The sequence below is a fragment of the Brachyistius frenatus genome, unplaced genomic scaffold (assembly GCF_029030835.1).
Source record: "Brachyistius frenatus isolate BFR_SWC_R1_liver_20210118 unplaced genomic scaffold, ASM2903083v1 Contig_303, whole genome shotgun sequence".
Taxonomy (NCBI): domain Eukaryota; kingdom Metazoa; phylum Chordata; class Actinopteri; family Embiotocidae; genus Brachyistius; species Brachyistius frenatus.
Genome location: NW_027210902.1, coordinates 81,103 through 95,641, shown reverse-complemented (window position 1 = coordinate 95,641; position 14,539 = coordinate 81,103). Strand labels below are relative to the sequence as shown.

At 42.9% G+C, this 14,539-nt stretch overlaps 1 protein-coding gene across 2 annotated transcripts in view; it reads right to left on the bottom strand.

The window, feature by feature from the left end:
• The window catches only part of brip1 (BRCA1 interacting helicase 1), a 90,358-nt gene that overhangs the window by 63,396 nt on the left and 12,423 nt on the right, over positions 1-14,539 (bottom strand). For both annotated transcript variants that reach the window (XM_069722745.1, XM_069722746.1), the window contains exons 8-14: positions 11,061-11,282; positions 10,766-10,965; positions 10,545-10,677; positions 10,130-10,284; positions 9,879-10,056; positions 9,596-9,736; positions 8,994-9,155 (exon numbers count right to left, since the gene is read on the bottom strand). In XM_069722745.1, coding sequence (XP_069578846.1) covers positions 8,994-9,155; positions 9,596-9,736; positions 9,879-10,056; positions 10,130-10,284; positions 10,545-10,677; positions 10,766-10,965; positions 11,061-11,282 — 1,191 coding nt within the window. The remainder of the gene's footprint in view (positions 1-8,993; positions 9,156-9,595; positions 9,737-9,878; positions 10,057-10,129; positions 10,285-10,544; positions 10,678-10,765; positions 10,966-11,060; positions 11,283-14,539) is intronic.

Sequence of the window (14,539 nt, the reverse complement as noted above, 5' to 3'; positions counted from 1 at the left end):
GGTTTTCATGAGCTGAGTGACAGATTGTCTTTGTGATTTGTCTTTTGTTGAGGACGTACTGATACACATGAATGAGCTGAACGTGAAGCTACAAGGGAAAGACCAGTTTGTGCATGAAATGTACACAAACGTCAGAGCCTTCAAAACCAAGCTAGCTTTATTCTCAAAGCAAATGTCAAACAAGTCATTTGCTCATTTCCCCACACTGGCTACGCTGAAAGACGTCCTCGACATGAAGACATACAGGAAATCACTGGACAACCTGCACGGAGGATTCTGCCATCGGTTCTCTGATTTTGGAAAAATTGACAAGTCCCTTCAGCTGGTGTCGTGTCCCTTCAGCTGGTGTCTTGTCCCTTCAGCTGGTGTCGTGTCCCTTCAGCTGGTGTGGTGTCCCTTCAGCTGGTGTGGTGTCCCTTCAGCTGGTGTCATGTCCCTTCAGCTGGTGTCATGTCCCTTCAGCTGGTGTCATGTCCCTTCAGCTGGTGTGGTGTCCCTTCAGCTGGTGTGGTGTCCCTTCAGCTGGTGTCATGTCCCTTCAGCTGGTGTGGTGTCCCTTCAGCTGGTGTCATGTCCCTTCAGCTGGTGTGGTGTCTCTTCAGCTGGTGTGGTGTCCCTTCAGCTGGTGTGGTGTCCCTTCAGCTGGTGTCATGTCCCTTCAGCTGGTGTGGTGTCCCTTCAGCTGGTGTCATGTCCCTTCAGCTGGTGTGGTGTCCCTTCACACAAGACCCTGAAACGGCGCCACAGGAGTTTCAGTGTGAACTGATTGATCTCCAATGTGACACCGTCTTCAAGGAGAAGTTCAACTCTCTTAAACTGGATGAGTTTTCTGCTTCATTAAAGCAGCCAAATTTCCAAACATCCAGAAGATGTCCCAGAAGATGCTGGTGATGCTACGTACGTGTGTGAACAGACTTTTAGTGTGATGAACACCAACAAAGCACCTCACAGATCCCAGTTGAGTGATGAACACCTCAGATCTGTTCTGAGAACACACAACAAAACTAACAGCAGACTTCGATGCTCTGACAAAGAAGGTGATCAACAACACTGTTCCCAGTTAAAGTGAATGTATGTATTAACACTGTGATGCCTTTTTATGTTTATGTTTGATATGTATGCATCTGGTGATGGCCCGGCCCGTCTGTCAAATTTTAAAAGTCAATGTGGCCCCTGAGCCAAAAAGTTTGCCCACCCCTGCACTAAACAAACATGTTAAGTATTTATCAGGAGATCGCAATAATTAACAAATTCAAGCAGACTCGTCAATATTTTAGGGTTTTTTTTTTATTCCCGCAATTTTTCCGCAAAAAACTGTCGTCATCATAATCTGTGCTGAAAATATTAAAACAAAGTAAATCTTTTAAACAAAACTCTCTTCATTAGCAACAATAACTCCTCATTTCAACCAGAAAGTCTCTGCTCCTGTTTTCATCTCCAAATAAAACTCTGTTCACCGGAGGAACATGAACAAGAGGAGAACCAGGAAGTGACGGGGTTTGTGGGAAATGTGTTCTTCACATTAAAATGATGTGATTAAATGTTTGTGATCAAAGGAAGTGATTCCATATTACTGGATGTTAAATGAGTTTTCTCCACACGTCCAGTTGTCAGAGACGTCTCTTTGTTTGTTTCATCCAGCAGGTCTACAGTGGTGTGAAAAAGTGTTTGCCTCCTTCCTGATTTCTTATTTTTTTGCATGTCTGTCACACTTAAATGTTTCAGATCATCAAACAAATTTAACTATTAGTCAAAGATAACACAAGTAAACACAAAATGCAGTTTTTAAATGAAAGTTTTTATTATTAAGGGAGAAAAACAATCCAAACCCACATGGCCCTGTGTGGAAAAGTGTTTCCCCCTCCTGTTAAAACATAACTTAACTGTGGTTCATCACACCTGAGTTCAATTTCTCGAGCCACACCCAGGCCTGATTACTGCCACACCTGTTCTCAATCAAGAAATCACTTCAATAGGACCTGCCTGACAAAGTGAAGTAGACCAGAAGATCCTCAGAAGATAGACATCATGCTGAGATCCAAAGACATTCAGGAACAAATGAGAAAGAAAGTAATTGAGATCTATCAGTCTGGAAAAGGTTCTAAAGCCATTTCTAAAGCTTTGGGACTCCAGTGAACCACAGTGAGAACCATTATCCACAAATGGAGAAAACATGGAACAGTGGTGAACCTTCCCAGGAGCGGCCGGCCGACCAAAATTACCCCAAGAGAGCAGAGACGACTCATCCGAGGTCACAAAAGACCCACGACAACATCCAAAGAACTGCAGGCCTCACTTGCCTCAGTTCAGGTCAGTGTTCATGACTCCACCAGAAGAAAGAGACTCGGCAGAAATGGCTGCATGGCAGAGTTCCAAGACCAAAACCACCGCTGAGCAAAAACAACATTAAGGCTCGTCTCATTTTTGCCAGAAAACATCTTGATGATCCCCGAGACTTTTGGGGAAATACTCTGTGGACTGACGAGACAAAAGTAGAACTTTTTGGAAGGTGTGTGTCCCGTTACATCTGGCGTAAAAGTAACACCACATTTCAGAAGAAGAACCTCATACCAACAGTAAAACATGGTGGTGGTAGTGTGATGGTCTGGGGCTGTTTTACTGCTTCAGGACCTGGAAGACTTGCTGTGATAAATGGAACCATGAATTCTACCGTCTACCAAAACATCCTGAAGGAGAACGTCCGGCCGTCTGTTCGTGACCTCAAGCTGAAGCCAACTTGGGTTCTGCAGCAGGACAATGATCCAAAACACACCAGCAAGTCCACCTCTGAATGGATGAAGGAAAACAAAATGAAGACTTTGGAGTGGCCTCGTCAAAGTCCTGACCTGAATCTATTGAGATGCTGTGGCATGACCTTAAAAAGGAGGTTGGTGCTGGAAAACCCTCCAATGTGGCTGAATTCCAACAACTCTGTAAAGATGAGTCGGCCAACATTCCTCCACAGCTGGAAAAGACTCATCGCAAGTTATCACAAATGCTTGATTGCAGTTGTTGCTGGTGAGGGTGGTCCAACCAGTTATTAGGTTTAGGGGGAAACACTTTTTCACACAGGGCCATGTGGGTTTGGATTGTTTTTCTCCCTTAATAATTAAAACCTTCATTTAAAAACTGCATTTTGTGTTTACTTGTGTTATCTTTGACTAATATTTAAATTTGTTTGATGATCTGAAACATTTAAGTGACAAACATGCAAAAAAATAAGAAATCAGGAAGGAGGCAAACACTTTTTCACACCACTGTGTGTGTTGAATGAACATAAATTAAACAGCATCTAAAGCTCTTATTTTGACAGCTGATGTAGTCCTTGTTTATATTAGAACTAAAATATTTATGTGATGTGCAGCATGATTATTATCACAGGAAGTGATTATAGATTTATGGAATTTTTTGTAATTCCTGAAAGTTTATCCAAAAAACTCCCTTAAAACTCCACAAATTACATCAACATTTTTGAGAAAATCAGCTGCAAAATTAAAACATTTTAATCGTAACAATCGCAAAAAAACTCCTCGAAATCTGAGAGGGACCGATTCATAAATGGGTATTATTAATACAAATTTCTGCAAGGTAAGCCATTTGAGTTATATTACTGGTGTTTCTTTTATCATCCCAGTTTGCATTGATGCACACCCGTCGCAGGAATCCGACTGCATGGCTGGAGGTGTGAAACTGAGCATTTTACTGTGCAGTCAAACGGATCTTCAGCACCTTCAGCAAAGGCTTTCAACCATGAGAGTGTTAGACACTCAACAGAGAAATTACAGACACAAAAATTACAGACATGAGCAGCTTCATGAATAATTCAGGGTAACATCTGACAGAGACCTGCTGTTTAGCTGGCAGACGGGCTCCAACACGCCAATCTACAGACAACATCGTTTTATAATCAGCAGACAAAATGCTAAAGAATAATGAAAACAGCCAGCAGTGGTTTAGGCCTGCCAACACAATGGTGTGGGATCCACCATAATAACAACTATCAGCACTATAAATCACATCCCACTGCAGTTACAGGAGCTTCACAGTTAGTTTCAGTATTTTAAAGAGAATTAATTTGTTGCCCGGCACTTTTAAACTTGAGGAGATCTCACAGCAGCACAGTTATGATGCCTATTCAACATGAATAGGAATGAGCAGTATTTAGCACACAAGAGGGCACAACAAAGTGTGAATAATTCATGGTCCTTTCTAGGCACGGTGGGTACAATGCTCAGCCTCTGCCGGTGACACGGTAAAGTGGGCCAGATCTTTCTGCCAATTGGGACGGGGTGGTGAAACAAGACAGAAGCAGTGAACTGTAGTCTTTCTCGCACTTTTACACTTCTGCTCTCTTTCCCCCCCTCTACTATCTCCCCATCTTTCACCTCCCCTGCATCCGGCCTCACTCTATCTCCTTCCCCGTGTCCCCGGTGTCAGTGAGCTGTGTGGCGACACATCGCAGCTCCTCTAGTGCCTGCTGAATTATAGAAGCGGTTTGGAGGCGACGGCATTAATGAAACATGCAGCCAGGAGCCACATTTCGCGGTGGCGAGGGAAGACGTGTTGTTGCAGTGTAAATTATTCAGCCCCAAAATATCACAGCAACCATCACGGCAAGACTGGTGGCAAGAAGCCACCTCTGGCCTGCTGCTCTTCCCTGGTCGTGTGCGCTACACATCCCGGCCACGCCGCCGGTGACAGCGCAGCGCTGCAAAAACGCTGCCGGCTGCCCAGAGAGGACGACACACTTCGGCTTCTCCTCTTCAAAATGCAGCTGAACCCAGTTAAATATAAAGAGTTTAAATTTCTTCTGCCTATTTCATTAGATGCAGAGAGGCCTTATGTGTCCACCGACCAACATGCAGAGCTCAGATATCACATCATGCAGATAATCTATCACGTTCTACACTGAGTGGCGTTTAGTAAACAAGAACTGTTAGATAAATTGGCAAAATGTCCCTCAAATGCATTTAAAATATTGTGAGAAACTGTTGTTGAAGATCTTTTAGCATTTGTAAGGACCTTCTAATAAACATAAATAATATACTACCTTTTTTTAGTGTTAAAAATCCCATGAAAAGACCAAAATGGGTGAGTCTCTGAGTACCCTCAGACATCGTTAGTATGTCCAATAATGAGGAAAAATTTTAAAAATGAATATAAATACAGACTTTGATTTTTATTTTTTTTTCTATTTTTTAAAGGTGTCATAAAACAGCTGAACACCATTTTGAACCATTGTTACTCACAGAGGAGGAAATAGTTCAACTGTAAGAGTCAAAATAAATATAATGAAAGAACAGGTGCAGTACAACAGCTTTTCTCACTCATGTTTTAATTATAAAAACATTTGGAGAAGAAAAAAGACATATCACATGATGCCTGTTACCAACCAACAACCGCTTCACTGGTGGTTTTGGTCTTTTCATGGGATTTGTTGACGCTCAAAGAAATATAAATAACACCAGCTTTAATCTACAACTACGCATAAGTTAGTGCAAACAGCCAGCTACACTACTGCTGTTCTCTACACACCTTAAAAATGGTCTTAAACAATCAGGTCAGTGCAGTTATTAAAGTCATTTATCAAGCAAGCTGCGCAAGATTTCAATTTTGTGTTTTGGACAAATCCAATTGAAAGATGTCACCGTTGAACATCCTCACGGTGAGCTTTTTGTTCATGAAACATCGGACAGAAACTCCAGTCTTTCTTATATCATCTGTGTAGTTTCCCCTTTAAGTTTGACAGGAACAAATCATTGCTTCTGTGGTTGAAGGAGGTAACAAACAGATGAGTCAGGCACCGTCCAGCATGTGCTTTTCAAGTCTGAAAATGTGAGCCTTCCAAAAAAAAAAGCTCCAGTAACCCTGAAGTTTCCACTGTAAAACCTCAAATAAAACATCAGCTCGGCTCTAACTAAATTCAGCAGCGATATACTAGACGGAGCCATGAATGTAAAGTGCTCCCAAACAGACAGACAGAGGCTCCTTCAGGATAACAGCACCGTGTGATTAGTGCTGCAGACACCCTGAGCTGCTGAGGGCAGTCTGGTTTGACTTTGATTTGACACGAGGCGGGCCGAGCCCAGGCGCCAGCGCCGGGTACGTCTTCACACAGACAGCGAGGCGACATCACCTAATGGCCCTTATCTCAATCTCCTTTAAAAGCATCTTGTATTCCCCGCCATCTTTTCACCTCTGAAAAACCCTGTGCTTTTTTTTTTTTTTTTTTTTTAATAAACCATCAATCCACCTCTCCTGTGGAGCATCGGTCCTTTCCTTTGGCGACGGAGCCCAGACAGCCAACCTGCTGTGGTTTTAATGGGCATTAACTGGGGGACTGTTGAGGCTAAAGTGCTACAAAACCACAGCGGTGCAGCCGCCTCTCTGGAAAACTGCGTGGGACCATGATTACCATGTGTGGATGTGCATCCTTAAAGAAACAACTGAACACACTTTTGAGTTTTCTAAAAAGACACGTCGCTAGTAGCAAAAAGTCAGATTCAGATAGGTTTGATGTTTTCTTACTAACTCTGAATTTAAAGAAGTGCTGTTGACTTTGTGAGTTTCTGTGTGTGAATGTGAAGGCAAAGCCTTCAGGGACTCCTCTTTGGCCCAACAAGGCCTTTTCGACATCCCACTGTTCCCTCTGTCCATCCCAGAAGCAGCTGTGCACGATAGCCATCACCTCGACGCACCGAACAGGGATGTCTGGAGACGACCTCTGTGTGGACTACATACACACAAACGCACACATCGCAGGGCAGACGGGACTCTGCGGCACCAAGCAGGCCTCCATGGGCTCCAATTAATACCCCAGCCCTTCATATCCCCTCATCTCCTCATCTTTAAGAGCTGACTGCAGATTAAATATTTATGCCTCAGCACAGAGAGAGATAGAAGACTCCTACATGGCTATCAATAATAAAAAAAAACATCCCACAGCTCATAGTCGCTGCTCGGCTGGCATCACAGGCGGACAAAAAGGAAGGTAAAACGAGAAACCAACAAGGCCCAGAGTCTTAGTTTTCCCTCCCCGTTTGCACGGCCGTGTCATCGGCTGTTTGAGAGCGCAACTGGATAGCAAGCAAACACGGAGTGCAGAGAAATCCAACCGATGATCCCTGGATGGGACACACGTCCGACACGGACCACGCAAACACGCCAAAGGCAAAAACAGAAAATGGCCAAGGGCAAAACACAGTCGTGAAAAGTTCTCCGTTTGTCTCATCACAGCTAAACACAATGCAGCAGAGCTGCTGGGATCCACAACACAAAACAGGAAGTGAGTGTTGAATGGAAGAGATGTTTTTCACAGCTGTCACGCTGAATCAATAAGTCAAAGTGAAGAATTGGATGAGAAAGATAAGGGACTGTCAAAAGAAAATGAAGGGGATGGATTTAGTATTTTTGCTGCATCTGTCTTTACATCAATTACAGTCACCTCAAAACCTGTTTGACAAGTTTCATCACTCGTTTCAAAGGCGTAGAAATTGAGAGAAGTCGTGATCACTTCCTGTAAAGAATACGACTTTTAATGGAAAATGTGATCAGCTCTCAGCATGTCTTGTTTCAGAGGTGCACGCTCTGAAATGAACCCGAATGGTTGACAGATGATTATTGCAATATATGAAATGCAGAAAAAACAACATATACAACAGAAGCAATATGTTTTGAGGAGACATGTTGGCTGAACTGCTCACAATTCATTCACACCGCTTCCAGACACAGCTTCAATTTAAAGTCTAGACATCGGAGACCCACTGCATTTACAATAAAGAGAGTTGACTTTAAATTCCCCATGTTTCTTACAGTATGGTAATTGACCACATGTAACATGTGCAATGTGGACAAACACACACAATGACGTCTGAAATCCACTTGTCCCTCAGTAAGCTAATGTGACAACTGAGCCACAGGGACATCAATTATTCAGGGACAAAAACGCATAACAAACAAAGGGGGACAAAGTGTCTATGAGTGGGCTCTCACAGCGCCCTCATTAACTGGAAGAGGATCCACTTCTGTGAGGATGACGCCATTTAACACGCACCTGACAAGCACCTCTATTGATTAGGACTGATCTGTTGTAACATGCGACACCGTTGCTTCTTAGTCGAGGAACGCAAACACAGTTACTGGTTCTGAATGGTACAGGTTACCAGAAATACCTCCAAACAACAAAAGACAACACGGGTACAACGTGTGGTCTCTGACTCCCCCCAGTGGTGAAACACAGAAGTGTCCGTTTCCAGGTGCAAACGATCCCCCACACTCTCGAGGTAATGATTCATTTTGAGCGGGAATGTAGAATCATGTTGAAGATTTATGTGACACCAAACATGTTGTCTTGATGATGCAACTACCAAAACATTCCTGCAGTTATATGCAGCACAGCAATCCTCCCAATGTTTCATATCTGAAATATTAGAAACACCTGATCATCTGGTTTTATAAAGACAGAGTGATCAAATCCATAGATTTGATTGTTTGTTTTATTGGGCTTCATTTCATTTATGCTCCATCGTACGATTTTTCTTTTTCTTTTTCTTTTGCTCACGTTTCCTCTGCAGCTCTGCTCAGACTTGCCTTTTGGCCAAATTGGACACTTTTGCAGCACATTAATCAATATGAACTTTCCTGATAAATGTTTGTACAGCACATTTTAACCTGCAGTGTGACGTGCTTTACTCAGGAAGTAAAAAAAAAAAAAAAAACGGAGCAAACAAGAGTTAAACAAACTCTAAACTGAATTTAACCAACAGAATCAAAATTGAAAACTTTTTAAATTGTTTGAAGTGTTTTTGCATATTAATTGTCTGCATTTTTTCTTTTGTTTGCAGATTTGCAGAACTTCAGTAACCGTTTGTTGAACGATTTTGTTCTACAGTGTGTAAATAGTATATGACATGAATATCTCTTCTTCCTTCAGACTAGTGATTTACAACAGAAGTCTCCTCCTTTATCTCGGCGTGTTTCAGGAGTGTGTTTACCTTGTAGGAGGGCAGAAAGCAGAGCACACCCTTGGCCATGACCTGGCAGACGTGCAGCAGCAGCGCGCCCACCTCGTCCTGGAAAGCGTACGTTTCTACGTGCTGGAAGGTGGCACAGAGTTGTCTGCCTCGGGGTCCTGCGCCGACCGTCCCGACCCAAACCTGAAGCCAGAAAAACACAAACACATTATCACACCGAGTGATTTTCATGTCCACTGCTTGATGAGTTGTGTTCACATTATCAAGGTTATGTTTGTCTGCATAAAACCCGCCGCTTCTCCCCTCTTATCTAATCTGCAGCATATTTAATGTCAGCTTTTCATATCAAGATAAATAAATGTGGTAAATGAATGTTCTCTGATGCCGCTCCATAACTCAGCCCTTCAAATGAGTTTTTTTTGCAGTCACATGGGTCGACTGTGACACCTGCTGGACAAAGGTGCCACTGCGGCATATGTGGATCAAACACATTCGAAGTTGCTTAGTCAGGAATCAGAGTCATAACATAGAAATAGGGACGTAGTTGAAGTCAAGCAAGAGTCACTCACTAAATAATCCTCTGTACATTAATAGACTTTATCACTACAGGATCAGAGGCCCACCTGGGACTTGTTGATCACATGGTTGGCCTCCAGCTGGATGGAGAACTTCACTCCCAGTTCAGAGGAGAAGGAGCCCATGGGTGACAGGGTTCCTGACGTCAGCACAATGCTGCGCACCGACCCACTCAGGTCGGAGAAAGCCTGCGAGACACAGACATACTAATAAGATGTCTATAAGAATAATAATCTATAATAAGATGGTTCAGAGATCTAGTCTTTCTGTTCACAGTCTAGTGTAACAGATCGGCCCACATGGCAGCGTCTGCCACGTCTAACCTCTCACCACAGCCGGGTTGAGGCACCAGAAGCTCAGTGTCAGGACTTCGGTCTTGACTCGGATGCTCTGGCGCTGGCGCTGGCGTGGCCGAACGAAGAAGCCGTTGGCGTCAGGGACGTCAGGAGGCACCTGATTGGTCCAGGCGTAGCTCTTCTGCAAAGCCACCCGGTAGTCATCAGCAAACCTACAAAACACAAACAAAACTGAGCCACGGTTCAGTTCTACACACAGTCCCAGTTCATCGGAGGCCCTCGGACCTGCAGCTGTCCCTGTAGAGGAAGTCCAGCACCATGAACAGGTTCTTGAGGACGATGGCGGTGGGCGTGCTGATGGTCGGGATCTGCACCATGTCCTCTTTACCGTTAACCACGCCCACACGCTCCTCCTTCTCCAGCACCGCAGCCAAGTTTTGCTGTCACACAGAAACACAGACAATAAAACAAGGCTGTTTATTAATACACACAAACATTTGAATGGAATAAATGTACTTTTTTTACAACAAATATCAAAATAAGAAATCTTCAAACCAGCTCTTCACTTGATAAATCGCAATCCTGAAGCAAGCCTAAAACATCCGCTGGCATCGAATGAGCCAAGCAACTGGAAACCGCTCCAGTTCGTAAAACCTGTTGAACTATAAAGGTACATAAATAAAGCAGATACTCGGTGTACCTTCAGCACTTTGAAGGAGTCAGCGGTGATGCCCAGACTGTGAAAGATGCTCAGGATCTGCGTCCCACTCCAGACTTTACAGGAGCTCTCATATCCGCGGTCAGACAGCAGACTCTGGCTCTGCTGGATCCAGCTGCACCGAGGACAAAGACACGCTGAGAAAGAGCTGCAAGACTTATGGGATGTAGAGATGGACAGAAAGAGGTCACTGCATCACTGACTTGATCAGACTGTAGCAGAAGTCCCTGAGTGGCTCGTGTTGGGAGCGCCGGATGTTGTTGTTGACCATGCTGTCCAGCTCGTCTCGGGACATCAGCAGACTTTTGAGGTCGAAGGTGCAACTGGCGCTTTCCCTGGCGCAGTCCTCGATGTTGTGGGCCTCGTCCAGCACCAGGATCTGGCCCTCCAGGTTGATCTCCATCTGGTGGGAATGAAGATCGAAATGATTAAACTTCATGTACGATGTGGCTCGTTGTTAAACCTCCGGTTCTACATCTCCTTCCAAACCGGACTCACACTCTCTCTGATCATCGGGTCCAGCAGGTAGTTGTACGGGCAGAAGATGATGGAGGCGCTCTGCTTGAGTTCCCGTGCAGCGTAGTAAGAGCAGGAGCGCAGCCGCTTGCCCAGCGCCACCAGGTCCTCGATGTCCCAGGCGCCGTGCTGCCCGTGGACGTACTGCAGCGCGTTCTGGTCCCGCATCTTATGGACTCCGTGGTAGTAACGGCATGACCGGCCCTGGAAGGTTCACGTTTATGAATCACATGTTGTTCATCTGATCGCATGTAGCGTGTTAGATCGCATGTAGCGTGTTAGATCACTTGTAGTTTGTTAGATCACACGTAGTGTGTTAGATCACACGTAGTGTGTGTGTTTGATCACACGTAGTGTGTTAGATCACACGTAGTATGTCAGATCACATGTAGTATGTTAGATTACATTGTATGTTAGATCACACGTAGTATGTTAGAACACACGTAGTGTGTTAGATCACACGTAGTGTGTGTGTTTGATCACACGTAGTGTGTTAGATCACACGTAGTATGTCAGATCACATGTAGTATGTTAGATTACGTTGTATGTTAGATCACACGTAGTATGTTAGAACACACGTAGTATGTTTGATCACACGTAGTATGTTAGATCATGTAGTATGTTAGATCACATGTAGTATGTTAGATCACGTAGTATGTTAGATCACACGAAGTATGTTAGATCACACGTAGTATGTTAGATCACACGTAGTATGTTAGATCACACGTAGTATGTTAGATCACATGTAGTATGTTAGATCACACGTTGTATGTTAGATCACATGTAGTATGTCAGATCACATGTAGTATGTTAGATCACATGTAGTTTGTTAGATCACGTAGTATGTTAGATCACATGTAGTATGTTAGATCACATGTAGTTTATGAGATCACGTAGTATGTTAGATCACATGTAGTATGTTAGATCATGTAGTATGTTAGATCACATGTAGTTTGTTAGATCACGTAGTATGTTAGATCACATGTAGTTTGTTAGATCACGTAGTATGTTAGATCACATGAAGTATGTTAAATCACATGTAGTATGTTAGATCACATGAAGTATGTTACATCACATGTAGTATGTTAGATCACGAATTATGTTAGATCACATGTAGTATGTTAGATCATGTAGTATGTTTGATCACATGTAGTATGTTAGATCACATGAAGTATGTTAGATCACATGTAGTATGTTAGATCATGTAGTATGTTAGATCACATGTAGTATGTTAGATCATGTAGTATGTTAGATCACATGAAGTATGTTAGATCATGTAGTATGTTAGATCATGTAGTATGTTAGATCACATGTAGTATGTTAGATCATGTAGTATGTTAGATCACATGTAGTATGTTAGATCATGTAGTATGTTAGATCACATGTAGTTTATGAGATCACGTAGTATGTTAGATCACATGTAGTATGTTAGATCATGTAGTATGTTAGATCACATGAAGTATGTTAGATCACATGTAGTATGTTAGATCATGTAGTATGTTAGATCACATGTAGTTTATGAGATCACGTAGTATGTTAGATCACATGTAGTATGTTAGATCATGTAGTATGTTAGATCACATGTAGTTTATGAGATCATGTAGTATGTTAGATCACATGTAGTATGTTAGATCATGTAGTATGTTAGATCACATGAAGTATGTTAGATCACATGTAGTATGTTAGATCATGTAGTATGTTACATCACATGTAGTATGTTAGATCACGAATTATGTTAGATCATATGTAGTATGTTAGATCATGTAGTATGTTTGATCACATGTAGTATGTTAGATCACATGAAGTATGTTAGATCACATGTAGTATGTTAGATCATGTAGTATGTTAGATCACATGTAGTATGTTAGATCATGTAGTATGTTAGATCACATGTAGTATGTTAGATCATGTAGTATGTTAGATCATGTAGTATGTTAGATCACATGTAGTTTATGAGATCACGTAGTATGTTAGATCACATGTAGTATGTTAGATCATGTAGTATGTTAGATCATGTAGTATGTTAGATCACAGGAAGTATATTAGATCACATGTAGTATGTTAGATCATGTAGTATGTTAGATAGAACAGGCTGTCAGCCCTCGACTCTCTACATCCTCTGAATGTAAATATGAGGTTTAAATCAGCTCCTGCTGGTTGTTGTGCTGAAAACAAAGTGGAGGCCCAAAGTGGATGTTGTGGAGGTGGAGTTGTGTTTCCATTAACTAAACATCCTCTATATGTCTGCAAGACTCCTTTACACTGAAAACTGACCCTCACATATTTCCAAAGGTAACATCTTAAATTGTGTTTTGTCTGATAGACAGTGTGAATCCTAAATCATATTCCATTTACTACCATAGAAGTCTTTAAAAACAGAAACCATTCAGATGTAAAAGCCAGTGGGGCTGTTGTATTTTCTCTATAAACATTATTCAAAATGATTGACAAATGATTGATAAAGTTTCAATGAATGAGGTCTAGATGTCATTTTAAAGTCGTCTCTGCTAGAATAACAAGAAAACAGTGAAAGTTTGGACTTTTTGATATCAAATCTGCATAAAAACACATGGATCAGTAAGCCCTTCATATTTCTAGGTCTTCAAAATCTTATTTTCCACAACTAATCCATACAGTTTAAATAATGCGACAATTGTCTTCCATCTCTGGGCCGACTGGGCTGTTGAAAGTCTTTTCTGTGGTTTCCAGTGTGACGTTCAGTATTTCACAGGCTGCCTGTGATCACACGCTGCAGCTATTGTCGCAGCTTACACATCCTGACACTCACACAGTGAATGTAAACGACGTGTAAAGAAGCAGCAGCTCATGTACCGAAACCCCCAATTACTCTGTCAGGAGAGGAGCGGCTTCACGTCCCACCCTGTTCTTTATCAGCCCAACAGCTCCAGGTGACGCGGTCACGCTAATACTGTACACGGGTGAACTCGGCGACCTCCAGACGCTCATAATCTCCGGGTGAAAGGGTGTACTTCTGAAAACGACGGGCTAAAATTGGACACTCTGCCGACACTGAAGCCCGTCTGCTTGGTGAATTGGTGAAAGGGGAGTTGGGGGGATTAAGGGACTTCAGCCACCCTCAGGAAGTCGGGCCGGCTTTCAGCAGCGCTCAGACGGAGGTCGGTGCTCTAACCGAAGACCACGTTAGCTGAACGGTGTGCATGCGTGTGTGTGTGTACGTGTGTATGCGTGTGTGTGTGTACGTGTGTGTATGTGTGTGTGTGTGTGTGCGTGTACGTGTGTATGCGTGTGTGTGTGTGTGTGTGTGTGTGTGTGTGTGTGTGTGTGTGTGTGTGTGTGTGTGTGTGTGTGTGTGTGTGTGTGTGTGTGTGTGTGTGTGTGTGTGTGTGCGTGTGTGAATCACGGTTTGTCTGTAACAGCACAGTAAGCTGAGACTGACGGTGAGGAGTTATGACTGGGACAGTTATTTCATGACAAAGTGA